The following is a 14,738-nucleotide window of genomic DNA, read 5'->3' as shown; positions in this document are numbered from 1 at the left end:
TAATGTCTACCTTCAGGGATATTCTTATTATTGAATAATCATTTGCAGGAAAGGCTCTTCCCTCCCCTTTCTTGCCCAGTTAATTTCTTTTCAAATTTCCATTCTCAGCTCTAGAGTCACTGTCTTTGAGGAGCCTCCATTGACCTCTCCGACAAAATCCAATTACTCCATGATAGGAGTTCTAGTATCTTGAGTCTTTTATTTTTAATGCCTACTATGGGTACAATACAATATTTTCCTGAGTGCTTTATTCATTTATTTTTGCTCAACATTCTATCTTCCTCATTAGAATGTCAGCTGTGGGAATGGAATGGTGTTTGCTTTAGGTCATGATTCTTTAGGTCTAAACAGTGCCAGCACAAAGTATGTTCCCATAAAATACTTGTTGCCAGAAAAGATGGTAAATATACCTGGTGCAGTCTCCTTGATGACTCTTTTGGTGCTTAAATTAGTGCTTTGCACAATAATTAATACATCCAGAGAAGGAATGCATGATGGCAAACCAAGCAGTTAACTGGTACTTCTGCTCCCACTTCTTTAGCAGGCGACCAAGTAGAAGGGTTCTCTGCTCAATGAGGCAGGACTTTGTAAAGGTTATTTGTCAAGTACACACATGGGTTTCATTCTTGGCTTTGTTATATGCATCTGCGTGACCTTAGTCATGTCTTTTGACTTCCCACAGTCCCAGTTTTCTCATCTGTCAGTTATTCCATGGTACCCAGGCAGAGTCAATTGTTAATTAAGCAAATGAACCTGTAAGAATTGCAATTAACTTTAAGCATGGTACCTGATTGTCCACAGACCATGCCAGTGATATGGCTTGCTCCTCATGTAAGCCTCCCTCTGTGGTACAGTGAACTACCCCTCTTCAAAAAAAGGAAGATCTTTGTGCTTTGAGTCACAAAACAAAAGAAGGTATGGATCAGTGTGAACTGGGAAAGCAGAATTCCAAGGGTATTCCTAGTGCAAACGAGTTTCTTCTCTCCTGGTGCTTCAAGTCCATGGCAGTGGGTGGGCTGGCCAGGGCAGGTAGGGTCGGAGATTCATTTGCTGGTAATAATCTGTGAGACACTGATCTTGGGAACACAGAAGAGGCCTCAGTGCCTGACAAGACAGCCCTGGATCCAGCTAATCACCATTGTAATCTCAGAGCGCCCCTCCCCCCTTTTAATTAGCTGAATCCGTTCCTTGAGAATCACATAGAAAATTACTCCATCCACACCTCATTCAAGAAAAAAAAAAAAAACCCTCCCTTTCCTCGCAATAAAAAAAGAGTAAGCCTTTTGTCCACCTCTTGTGCATCTGGCTAGCTTGCTGGGAGGAGTGAGAGGAGAGATCTGAGTTTGAACTGTCAGTGGAGGTATGAACTGCACGGGAGCAATGACCACAAGTGATGTCTGTAAGAGATGGACATTGTTCTTTTCGCAGCCCTTCTCTGTTTTCCCTCCAGTTTCCAACTTGTGGGATGGATTGGGGTTGTGGATTTTAGGGTATAGTGTGTTGTGTGTAGGTAGAAAGGAAATTGTGTGTGCACTGAATGTGTGTTCAGGAGGGTGCTGGGCTTGAACTTGGAGAGTGTGTTTGAACTATGAAAGTATGTGCATGGGACAAGATGTGTACGTTTAAATGCAGAAAAGAGGTAGTGTGTACGTGGTGAGTAAGTGCGCGCGAGTGTTTGCAAGCGCCAGGGGCCGCCCGCCCGCGCGCGTCTGCCGGCCCGCCCGCCTGCCGGGGCTCCCCGTGGGCCTGCCCGGCCAATGAGCGCAGGGCTGGAGAGGCGGCGGGCGGGGAGGGAGCCCCGGAGCCCAGCGGATGGATGCGCGGGCGGTGCGGCGCGCTCATTTCGCGCGGGCGTTGCTGGCTGGGGGCGGTGCAGCCACTGGCCCAGGACCGAGGACTGGACCCGGGGCGGCTGGCAGTGTGGGCGGCGCCCAGGGCTGGGATGCGCCGGGGACTCCGTGGCGGTGGTGTTGGCGGCGGCAACAGCGGTTGCGGGCGGACGAGGTAGCGCCGCGGAGCGGGGAGCTAGACAAGCCCGGCCGGCAAGCGGAGGCGGCGGAGGCACAGCGGCGGCTGCAGCGGGAGCCCGATCACCGCACGCCCACCATGGCCGCCCAGGGCGAGCCCGGCTACCTGGCGGCGCAGTCGGACCCCGGTTCCAACAGCGAACGCAGTACCGACTCGCCCATGCCTGGCTCAGAGGACGACCTTGTCGCCGGGGCGCCCCTGCACAGCCCAGAGTGGAGCGAGGAGCGCTTCCGCGTGGACAGGAAGAAACTTGAGGCCATGTTACAAGGTAGGCATCCCCCCGCGTTCTCGGACTCCCCTATTGCGTCCCCAGCTCCTTTCCGGACATCATCGTCCCGCGCCCCAGCGTCCGCCACTCCGGCCCACAGCCGACTTAGTTCCCTGGTTCCCTTCCGTGTGGAGCCGGGGGACACCCATGGAGTGGAGATCTAGCGGGACTCTCCACCCCTTCCACGCCTCTCAGGTCTCTAGGCACCGGGGACACTGTGCTAACTTGCCGGTTCCAGAAAAGCTTAAGGCCGAGTTTGTAACGGCGCGCCCAAGTTGCGTACTGGACTTTGGAGATGCCAGCCTTAGTGCGGACACCTGGGCTGTGCCATCCGAACCCACTTGGACTGCACAGAGTATGTGCGACTCTCCCCACTCGCTTGGAGCCTTGAATTCTAGCTCTGTCTTTCTCTCTGTTTCTCTTTCCTCTTGTCAGTATCCACTTCCTCCAGCTGAGGGGCCTTGTCTGGCTATTGGAAAACTCTCTGCAGATGTCAAGGCTTAAGACAGGAGTTCCTCCCACTATACTCCACCCTGGAGCCAGAGGGGCCAGGATGGGGGTGAGCATCCAAAGCTGGTGATTGTGTCAGGGCATTGCTTCTGGGTTGGAGGACAATATGTGTTCATCTCCTGACAGGCCTATAAAACACATCATGAGTTGCAATAAGTTCATAAAAATCTTCCAGTACTATGGGTGTCTGACTATGTCTTTCACAATTTGGGATTTTTTTTTTTTTAACTTTCTAGTTTCTTTGGGACTTTCCCAGGCACAACAGCTTTAACCATATCGGACTGAAAACAAATGGGAGAATTGGAGTTCTCCAAGTGAACGCTAAAATGTCCAAGGTCATTTTGCCCTTCCTTAAAATGTTAATTACTAGCTTAACTAGGAAGATGTTAGACGTGGTTTATTTCCTTCATCCAGAGAAATAAACTATTTCGAATGACTGTCATTTTTAAAGTACTGCAGAGGACCAGGCGTTAGTTTCACGCAGGGCGAATAGTAGATTCATTCAGTAGCTAGTGTCCTTATAACAAGGGAGCATTGGAGCCTTCCAACTTTTTTTTGTGTGTGGCTTTATGCATAACTTACTTTGACTTTATCAGTCAATGCATCGCAATATGGGAGCTATTTAGCCTCTGGAAATGCAGTGGCTTTTTAGAACATTTAAGCAGGTTATTTTAAGAGAGAACAACATGTTTTCCAAAACAATAACTTGGTGGAAACAAATAGCAGGAGTGTTTGGCAGGCGTTTTTGGATAAGCTACAAATTCATCTCCCTTGTTGCTTATTTTTATTGATAAATATCCCTAGTGCTTGTCATGTCTCTCTTTCTTCCTCTCTTTTCCCCCTTAAATTATGTGGCTTTTTAGGAGAGTTACTTCTGTGATAAACTGTTCAAGTAAGAATATTTCAAAGTAGATTTGGAAATTAAAGCCCCAGTTGCATTTTGATAACCCATTTTAGTTATTTCATTTGTTTTATGATTCTTTTTGTCTAGTGTCTGGTTATGCAACAAAATGCTACATTTATTCAGAAAAATATTGTTGAGAGATTGGATTTAACTGCTATGCCACATACCTGCCTTTTCAACAAGTTTCCAGTTTCTTTTCTCCGTAAATCTGGAGTTGGTGGATCTTCCAATAGTAATATGTCTTCCTAATCTGTTTTACCCATGCACATGCAAATAACGACAGTGATGTTAGCTTCTAGGAAGCCCTCACACATAACTTGAGCTTTAGAAGTGGATTTCTTTTTTAAAATACGTAATTTTCTTTTTTTTTTTTTAAGATTTTATTTATTTTTAGAGAGGGAAGGTAGGGAGAAAGAGAGAGAGAGAGAAACATCATGTGTGGTTGCTGGGGGTCATGGCCTGCAACCCAGGCACATACCCTGACTGGGAATCAAACCTACGACACTTCGGTTCACAGCCTGCGCTCAATCCACTGAGCTATGCCAGCCAGGACTTAATTTTCAATTAGAATGAAATGAAATATGGGTGAAGTTTTTTTAAATTTGAAAGCTCTCCCATGTGTAGATATGGTATTCTGACATGAGATGGTTTAATATTGTTTTGCAGTGGTAAGTTTTTATTTACAGAAAGTCCTAACAGAGGTAACATTTCTTCATTAGCCAATATATAATAAAAGTCTTCACACTTTAACCCCAAAGAATTCTTCAAGGGTTGAGCATAGTGCTTTAACTTTCCAAAATTATCAACAAGTGAATTATGCCTTCTAAGAAAGTACATTTTGAACCCGTTTGACAATAGAACCTGGTGCAGAGTGTCACAAGGCATTTTGTGATGCATAGTTCCAGTGTAAGATTACGTAGAACCACCATGTTGGAAGAAATAAGACTAGTTTTCTGAACCAGACACAATGGTGCCTTACCACCTTATACCAGATGGTGATACCAAGTGCAGGCACTGGGGTCACACAGACCCAGCTTCAGATAAATCCCTGCAGGACATTGAGGCAGCTCCTCTGCCTCTGTTTCAGTCTGCCCTTAGGATTTTGTGAGTGTTAAAAGAGATAATGCCCAATAAGCCAACACTTGCCACACTGATAAGAGCTTAATATATATCAGTTGCTTATCAATATTAATAATAAGTATTACAACATGGATTCAAAAGATTTCTAGTGCCTATGCCAATTTCTGACATATAACATATACTTAAATAAAGGGAACAGAGAAATTTAGTGATTTCATAATTGTGGAAGTAAAAGAGATATCAAGGTAAGACATTGAGCTAGTCAACAAATATTCTAATATTGTTAAGTATTCTTGAGTGAAAAAAACCCTTTGATTTGAAAAGTGCCAAGTAAGTTAAGTCTGCATTTGGTTGGGTTTCTGATTATTGTGAATCTGGATTTGCCATTTTTCTTTTTACAGTTGCTTAAACTGTGTGCAGGTTTCCAGTTCGAATCAGGATAAGTAAGATTATCTGCCTTTAATTCTACACAGTGCAAATTGGTGATTATAATGCTTGGAATTTGTTTCCAGAGAGAGTGTCCAGGGGGCAAGTTAATCTTTAATGGGTTGTATTTTTATTAGTAGAGAAATTCTTCTACGCAATGGACCAAAAATTCAGTGAGGTTAAAACCTGGGGAGTGCAGTAGTGGTCACAGAAATGAAATGCTATTCTTGGGTTATCATCCACTCTCTAAAGCATTGATACAAATAAAATCACCAGGCTAAAAAGTTAAGGAAAAATCACTAGTTTTTCTTTTCTCCTTCTTTTTTTGAGGGCCCAATAACTACTTTGGAACAGCCTTACAGAGTAGCTGGAATTTTGGTTCAAATCTAAATGAAGACTATCAATTTTATTAGTCAACAGTTTTATAAATGATAACTTATTTTTTCAAGTTTAGTTTAGATTTTTTGATTGGTATAGCCAGTCTTGGGATGGATACCATGAACAGCACTGTTAATTCTAAAGAAAAATTGTTTTTAATTGATTTAATATTGATCTTCAAAATTTAGATTTTGTGCTTCATGTGAGATCACAGCATTGATTCATTTAAGTCGGTGAAATGAGAGTTATGATATGCAAAGAGGGAGGAGAGGCATAAGGGGAAGTCTGGAAGAGGTGGAAGAGAAATAGGTCAGAAGAATCCCACACAGTTCTAGTGTTTGGAGTGCTGAGAGGCAAACATGGAATCTGTATCTTTTAACTCTTGTTTTTCTTTTTCTGTGGTTGTTTACATCTTACTGTTATACTTTTTATGTTGAAAAGCATATGTGTGTACAATACAATGATGTCTTCCCACATAAACTTTAGAAGCATGGGTACTTTCAAAGTTCTGAACCCCTTGAGTTTCATCATAGAAGGAAGTGTTAAAAGCAGGGGAATGTCCTATTTTCATGAATTGAGGTTGACATCTGCTGGGCTTTTAGGATATTGCTGTTAACGACTTCAAAAACCATGTCGCGTTTTAAAAATACTGGGCACAACTGGGATCATTTACTGCTGCTTGCCCGAGCTGCAGAACTAGCCACTAAATTAGGCCATCAGACATCACTGATTAAAAGGAAGAGCACTAATTATGTTATCTCTTTAATTAGGCACACTTCAGTGAAGATTGTCTTATGACTAGGTGGATAGATAATTTTTAGGTGTTTTTGTGGGAGTAGGGAGAAATAAATAAAAATGCATGAATATGGGGAGTACTGGAAATGAAATACTTGTAAATAAGAGCTAAGCTTAATATAGTTTTCTGGCCAATGTTTGGTTAATGGTAATAAACAACAAGAACAAATCACTTTATAAAGCTTAGTGGTTAAAGGTACAGTGCTCTGGGCCAGATCTGGATTTGAATCTTGGTGTTACCTTTTAATAGGAATCTTGGGAAGAAAATTCGTCACCTGCAGACTCATTTCTCAAAGAGGGTGTTGATAATAGTGCCTGCATCCCTAGGTGGTTTGATAATTAAAAGAAAAAAAGTGTATGTAAGACATCACAGTGCTGGCCACATAGGAAGTGCTGAATACATTAATAATAACCATATCCATCATAAATTCTAGTTTGTAAGATTCATATTCTTAAACTGAAGATGAAAATCAAATATATTGGAAAATGAATTAAATGGTCTTACGATACACGAACATTCACAGATCTCAAAATATTATTATTGGCCTTCCCGGCAGCTCAAAGTGTCCCTTGTAAAGGTGGATGAGTACATAGTGAGGAAAAGTATATTAGACATGAGTGTGGAATTACAGATTTCCTCAGGATGGGAGGGCTCTGCACCCTCTTTATTGTAATTGTTACTGCCTTGAGTATTTTTCATTCTTTGAATGTCCTGAGTCAGTCAGTTCTGATATTTTTACTATAGACTAGCAGCAAAATCAGTTAATTTCCCTTCTAATTTTATGTTGCTCTGAATTTGTCATTTACTGGTATCTAGAAAGAGACTTTTTAAAGAAAATGTTGTACCTGGGCTAATGTGTTCTGTTTGCTCACTTGTAAGATGGGGACAATAGCAGTGTCATCTCCTGGGGATGCTATGAACAATGATAACTACCTGATGATAATGACCATAATATTATCACAACAATAATTATCATGATATTATCACGGTGATAATCCATGAGCATTGAATGCGAGACAGTGCATGCGAAACGCTTTGCCCAGCACCAGGCACCAGGTGCTTAGTAGACCTTCGCCCGCAGTGGCTGTATGCCCTGTGATGGATAGAGATCTCAAAACACTAGAGAGCAAATGCTTGTCAGGTTTTTTTTTAAAACTGCACATGAATCCTTTTCTTTAGGGGAAGGGGCGATTTATGTTTTAGTGAAGGTCTTCTTCCAATTCAAAAGTTTGTTAGGAGAGTTGCAGTTGAGTCAGGGAGCAGACTTGAAGGTTAACATTACTTTATTATCTAAATGAAAAAATCCATCACGGGTTGTGTAGCTTGGCAGTATTAGGCTCAGAAACTGCCATCAGACTTGGCTGGGGGTCCTAACTTGGCCTCTCCTGGAGTCCTGTGAGGACAGAATGAGGGGGACGTCACAGCCCTGCACGCATGGGTATGGGTTAACCACTCTCAGTAGCTGTATACTCTTTCAGCAAATCTTATCTCTCTGAAGACTGGGGGGTGGGGGGAGGCGGTGGTTGGTTTAGTTGATCATTGATGAGTTAAAACACTGAAAGTTTTGTCATATCAATGAGTTTAACAGGCAGGAATGTATTTGGCTTCGATTAGCAGAAATCCAACACAGAGTGGCTTAAATAAGACGGAGGTTATTTTCCTTACCTAACCAAAAATCTGGGACTAAGGGGTACAGGCCCCATAGTTGCCCAAGGAGCCCAGTGAGTTGTCTTCTTGCCTCTGCTGTCCTGAGCCTGTGGCCTTCGGCCTCATTGTTGGAGGCCGGCCGGACTATACCTCGAGTTGCTCAGTGGTCTGTGCAGGCAGAGACGGGAATAAAAGTTGTTTTCTGTTCAAGATTTTGCCTCAATGTGTGATAAAGGGTTCTGCCTCTTGGAACTTCCATCTGTATTTTTTTGGTCACTCTTCGCTACAAGAGATTCTGGGAACGTGACTTCTTTTCCAGCTTCTCTAGAAGTAGGCAGGGATGAAGCTGTCCAAATGGATGCTGAGTGATCCAACCCATGGATTCCCTACGTCGGCCAAGTAGAGGGCATTGTGACAGCAGTTCCAAGTTGTGACTGAAGCAAAAGCTTACCTAGATTGGAGATTTTGACCTGCATTACTAATCCTTAGAAATTTAGATTATTTGGTAACATTATAAATAGATGGGATTTCCTTCCCTCCCTCCCTTCCTTCTTTCCATAATCCAAGAGTCAATGTAAATCCCATAGAAGAAATACCTTTGATCACGTAAGGCTGTTTTTATTCTGTTACTCTTTTTACAAATAGGACCTAGGGCAACTAAGTCCTATAACCATCTTTTTTTTTTCATCTCTACTGTTTTCTCCATGTCAGATGCTTTTTTTTTTCCATTGAAAATTACACAATACAAATGCCCATTTTACTTTTTACTATATGATATTCTTTCTGCCCTCCCTCTTTTTTCCCACCCACCACTCATCTCAAATTGCTTTTAGAATTAACAGGTTCACTCTGATTCAGGCTTCTGCCCTTTGATTTTTTTCATAGATTGTTCGCTAAAGTATAATCTGGTCAACAAAGTCAGAATTTGCTCAGGAGATGAAGTCGATTTGGAGGCAGTTTGATAGTAGAATTATCATCAGATTTGTGCCATGGTTTGCAATTTAAAATTGTCCAGAATGATGGACTAATTAAATATAACAGTTGGCTTACCCTGAATTTATTCTAAAATACAGTTCTTGAAAAACGAGTGGGGTGGTGAGGGTGCATGGAGGTGAAAGAGGGTATAGGGGGGTAAATGGTAAGGGAAAAATACAATAAGAAACCCTAAAAAACCTGCATGGGATAATAGTGACCATATAGATTCTTTTATGTAAAAGGCCTATTAATAAACTACCAAAGATGAGGCAAAATTTAATACTAATTTATAATGGCTTTTGCAGCGTGTGGGAGTGACCTTGGCAAGAATCTCTTCTTGTTATGTTGCAAAAGCCACATTTGATTTTTAATGCTTGTGGTACTAGTATTTCAGGCAGTGTCCAAAATGCACAAACCATTGTTGTAAACATTATGTAGATGTTACACATTTGTAAATCCATTTTCTCCCTACTAAGCGACTAATAACTGTAGGTTATGAAAGCATTCATGTTTGTAACAAGTACTGAATCCTGCTCCCATTTGTGATACTTGCATATAAAAAGATAATGATCACTTTCTACCTATAAAGGAGTTTCTTTGTTATAGTGAATACAATAAACCACATATTCATCTACATATTGAGTTGATCTGGATCTTAACTATGTCTCATGTATTGGAAGATGCTTAAACATAAGACTTGAATATTAGCCATTGCTTTTATTTCTGATAATGAAAGTGAGACAAACTTACTACAGAATAATTGAAAGTTCAAACAGGTGTAAAAAGAAAAAGAAAAAATCATCCCCAAGTCCCAAGTCCAGCAATAACCACTGATAACATTTTGGGAATTTTTTCCTTGTCTTTAAAAAAATCGGCTCACATATAATTTATTTTTATGAAAAATATAGATATGTCACATACAGTGTTAGGTTTTGGGGATGCAGACAAAACAAGATACATATAGTCCCTAACTTTGTGTGACTTGCATCCTGTCCTTTAAATAGTAAACAGGGATTACACTTCTCTTCTTTTTCACTTCAGATTGCGTCATAGGTATTTTCTATTTCATTAGAGATTCTTGAAGAACATGATTTTAAGTGGCTGTATAATATTCCATTGACATACCATACTTTGCTTAAACATCACCACATTTTATAACATTTTTAGGTGGCTAGGCAGTGGGAAGAGCCTGATATCTGTACTCCAACTGTCCAGGATTCAGATCCTGGCTCCATTCATTTACTGGTTGCATGGCCAGGGTTCAGGTGGATAACTTTTCTAAGCCTCAGTCTTCTAGTCTCTAAAATGGGGAGTAAAAGTAGTTTCTAGGTTATGAGGGTTGGAAGTAAAGCAGCCAGCAGGGCCAGATGCAGTGTGTGTATTTAAGAAATGGCAGATAAGGAATATTAGTGCTGCTGCCCTAAACACTTTTGACTAACAACCTTTTTTTTTTCATCCTTGATTATTGTCAAAGGAAAAATTCTTAACCAGTGAAATTTTGGGGGCAAAAGGGACGGGCATTTTAAGGCTATTGATAAAGTTTGCAAAATTGCTCTTTGGGAAGATCCACAGGTGAGGCAGGAGAGACAGCAGGTTTGTAGGATATCTGTTCCTGGTACCTGTGATCCCTTCACCTGGTTTATTTGAGCTGGTGGTTGTGAGAAATTAGGAAAGAATTGGATGAGCAGTTCAGAGTCAGAGTTCTAAGAGTTCTAGCAGTTCTGTTTGTTTCTTTAGCTGGAAATTTTGAATGATGTCTCTGTATCAATAGTTTTAAATATTTGTGTGCATAAAAATCACCTGAGGAGATTGTGTGAAATGGCAAACTCTGGCATCTCTCAGAGATTCCAGTTCTATAGGTTTGAGGATTGTTGGTGGTGGGGATCTGGATTTTGAAAAGAATCTCGTGTGAGCTACTGTAGGTGGTCCCGGGACCACACTTGGAGAAACCTTGCTAGATGATGGTTGAAATTAAGAAGATTTAGATTCTTTTCTTTTTTTGATTCCCTTTATTATTGATGTTAGTACTTTCTCCATGTTATTAAACCGTCTTGAAGCATTTTAGTCTAGGAGCATAATTTGTAACTGGCACGATATTGTTTGGAGTCGCTTGTTCTAAGGAACTTAGGGGAAGAGCACAGATGTTTATATTTCTGTGGAAGGGATAGATTGTCTTTATTGTTGCTCAGCAGATTCGAAATGCATTTAATTTTCCTACAGATTCCCATCAAGTTAGGCATAATAGACACCTATTTATAATAGTATATTATGAAATAACTTAAAAACACACTTTTTTATTACAGAAATTTAAAAAATAATATGAAGGGAACTTTATTTTTTTAATTTATTAAATTTATTGGGGTGACATTGGTTAATTAAATTATATAGGCTTAAGGTATACAATTCTATAATACATGAATTATATATTGTATTGTGTGTTCACTACCCAAGGTCAAATCTCCTTCTATCACCATTTATCCTCCTTTTACCTTCTTCTACCTTCTCCCACTCCCCTTTCCTTCCGGTAATCGTCATATTGTTGTCTGTCACCCAGCCATGTTCCCTCTGACAGCTGTCAGTTTGTTCTCTATCTATGAATCTGTTTCTATTTTGTTTGCTAGGTTATTTTGTTTATTCCATTCCACATATAAGTGAAATCATATGCTACTTGTCTTTCTCTGATTGGCTTATTTCACTTAGCATAATGCTCTTCAGGTCCATCCATGCTGTCATAAAGGATAAGATATGCTTCTTTTTTAACAGCCAAGTAGTATTCCACTGCGTAATATACCACAGCTTTTTATCCACTCATCTACTGATGGACACTTGGACCTCTTTCCAAACCTTGGCTATTGTAAATTAACACTGCAATGAACATAGGGGTGCTTATGTTCTTTTGAATCAGTGTTTTGGGTTTCTTCAGATATATTCCCAGAAGTGGGATTGCTGGGTCAAAGGGCAGATCATTTTTAATTTTTTGAGGTATCACCATACTCCTTTCCAGAGTGGCTGCACCAGTCTTCTGCATTCCCACCAACAGTGTATGTGGGTTCCCCTTTCTCCACATCCTCACCAACATTTGTTGTTTGTTGTTTTATTGATGGTAGCCATTCCGACAGGCATGAAGTGATATCTCACTATGGTTTAATTTGCATTTTTCTGATGATGTTGAACATCTTTCAAATGTCTATTGTCCATCTGTATGCCCTCTTTGGAGAAATGTCTGTTCAGGTCCTTTGCCCACTTTTTAATTGGGTTGTTTGTTTTTTTGGTGTAGAATTTCACAAATTCTTTATAAATTTTGGAAATTAACCCCTTATCAGATGTATCATTGGTGAATATGTTCTGCCATCCACTGTGTTGTCTTATTTTGTTGATGGTTTCTTTTGCTGTGCAAAGACTTTCCAGTTTGATGTAGTACCATTTGTTTATTTTTTGTTGTTGTTGTTTCCCTTGTCTGAGGAGATATATCAAAAAACATGTTGCAATGAGAGATTTCCTAGATTTTAGTGCATATGGCATGATACTGTACATAGACAACCCATAAAAAACCTACTAGATTCCATAAAAAACCTACTAGAATGGATAAATTAATTCAGTAAAATAGCAGGATACAAAATAAGTATCCAGAAATCACTTGCATTTTTATACACCAGTAGTGAACTATCAGAAAGGGAAACTAAGAAAACAGTACCATTCACAACAATTACTTAAAAAAATACCTAGGAATAACTTTAACCAAAGATGTAAAAGATATGTCTTCAGAAATTGTAAGACACTGATGAAAGAAAATGAAGATACAAATAAATGGAAACATATACCATGCTCATGGTTGGGAATAATTAACATCATTAAATGTCCACACTACCCAAAGCCATCTATCTATAGATTCCACACAATTTCTATCAACGCATCAACCTTGCATCCCCAGAATAAATCCCACTTGATTATAGTGTATGATCTTTTTAATGTATTTCTGGGTCTGGTTTGCTAATATTTTGTTGAAGATTTTAACACCTATGTTCATTAGGGATATTGGCCTGTAATTTTCTTTGTAGTGTTTTTATCTCGTTTTGTAACTTGGATAATACTGGCCTTGTAAAATGGTGGGAGTTTTCCCTCCTCTTGAATATTTTAGAATAGTTTGAGAAGGATGGGTGGTAGTTCTTCTTTGAGTGTTTGTTAAAATTTCCTTGTGAAGCCATCTGGTCCCAGGGTTTTATTTGTTGGCAGTTTTTTGATTATAGCTTCAATTTCACTAGTTGTAATCTGTCTATTCAGATTCTCTGATTCTTCCTGATTCATTTGGAAAGATTGTATGTTTCTAGGAATTCATCCATTTCATCCAGATGGTCCAGTATGTTGGCATGCAGTTCTTTGTAATATTTTCTTACAATCTTTTGTATTTCTTTGATGTCAGATATAAGTGTTGCCACTCCAACTTTTTTTCATTTCCATTTACATGAAATACCTTTTCCCATCCCTTTACTTTCAGTCTGTGCATGTCTTTCATTCTGAGGTGGGTCTCTTGTAGACAGCACATGTGTGTGTGTGTGTGTGTGTGTGTGTGTGTGTGTATGTGTGTATCTTGTTTTCATTCTTTTTTAAAAGAGTTTATTTATTTATTTTTAGAGAGAAGGGAAGGGAGGGAGAAAGAGAGGGTGAGAAACATTGATGTGAGAGGGAAACATTGATCAGCTGCCTCTCTCACAGGCCCTGACTGGGGATGAAACTCACAATTCAGACACATGCCCTGACTGGGAATTGAATTGGCGACCCTTTGCTTTGCAGGACAATGCCCAACCAACTGAGCCATTCTGGTCAGGGTGGGTCTTGTTTTCTTACACATTTGGCTACCCTATGTTATTTGATTGGAGCATTTAAACCATTTTCATTTAAAGTGATTCTTGATAGGTACATATCTATTAACATTCTTTTAACTATGTTCCTGGTTTTTTCCCCTTCTCCTCAAAGCAGACTTTTTAACATTTCTTGTGACACTGGTTTAGTGGTAACAAACTCTTTTAACTTTCTGTTGTCTGAGAAGCTCTTTATTTCTCCTTTAGTTTTAAATGATAGCCTTGCTGGGTAAAGTAGTCTTGGTTGTACGTTCTTGCTTTGCACCCTTGTTCTCTCCTCATATCTCTATGGCATGGATGTTGTAATGCTTTGTGCTGTCCCAAGGGTCCCTTGAACAGTCCTCATTTTTTTTAATTCGCTTTTTTACCTCCTCTGACTAGGAGATTTCTGCCACCTTGTTTTCCAAATTGCTAATTCAATCTGCTTCATCCGACTTACTATTGATTCTTTTTAGTGTATACTTCATTTCAGAAATTGTATTATTCATTTCTGACAGTTCTTTTTTATGTTTTTTTTTGGTCCTTTCTTATGCTGTTTTAGTTGTCCCTAAGTTTTTTGTAGTTTTCAGTAAGTTCCTTGAGCTTCCTTATAACTAATTTTCTGAACTCTATATCTGATAAGTTCCTTACTTCCATTTCATTTAGCTGTTTTTTTTTGTTGTTGTTGTTGTTTTTTTTTTTTTTTTCCTGGAGATCCCTTCTTTCATTTGGGAAATGTTTCTTTGTTTCCCCATTTTGGCTGTCTCTCTGTGTTTCTCTCTATTTATTAGGTAGATCTGCTGTAGTTGTCAGGGTGAGGCTGGAAGATTTTATCAGGCCCAAACAGACCAAGATTGGCTGTGTGAAGGTAGTGCTCTGTCCCGATAG

At 40.0% G+C, this 14,738-nt stretch overlaps 1 protein-coding gene across 3 annotated transcripts in view; it reads left to right on the top strand.

The window, feature by feature from the left end:
- Nucleotides 1-1,804: 1,804 nt before the first annotated feature.
- Nucleotides 1,805-14,738, top strand: part of BICC1 (BicC family RNA binding protein 1) — a 263,766-nt gene continuing 250,832 nt past the window's right edge. For 2 of the 3 annotated variants that reach the window (XM_045842264.1, XM_045842265.1), the window contains exon 1: nucleotides 1,805-2,296. In XM_045842264.1, coding sequence (XP_045698220.1) covers nucleotides 1,813-2,296 — 484 coding nt within the window. In that variant the 5' untranslated portion in view covers nucleotides 1,805-1,812. The remainder of the gene's footprint in view (nucleotides 2,297-14,738) is intronic. The other variant, XM_045842263.1, reaches the window with a different exon arrangement.

This window comes from Phyllostomus hastatus, unplaced genomic scaffold (genome assembly GCF_019186645.2).
Source record: "Phyllostomus hastatus isolate PE091 unplaced genomic scaffold, TTU_PhHast_1.1 phas_contig_38, whole genome shotgun sequence".
Taxonomy (NCBI): domain Eukaryota; kingdom Metazoa; phylum Chordata; class Mammalia; order Chiroptera; family Phyllostomidae; genus Phyllostomus; species Phyllostomus hastatus.
The sequence above is the reverse complement of the archived record's forward strand: the minus strand, read 5'-3'. Positions and strand labels throughout refer to the sequence as shown.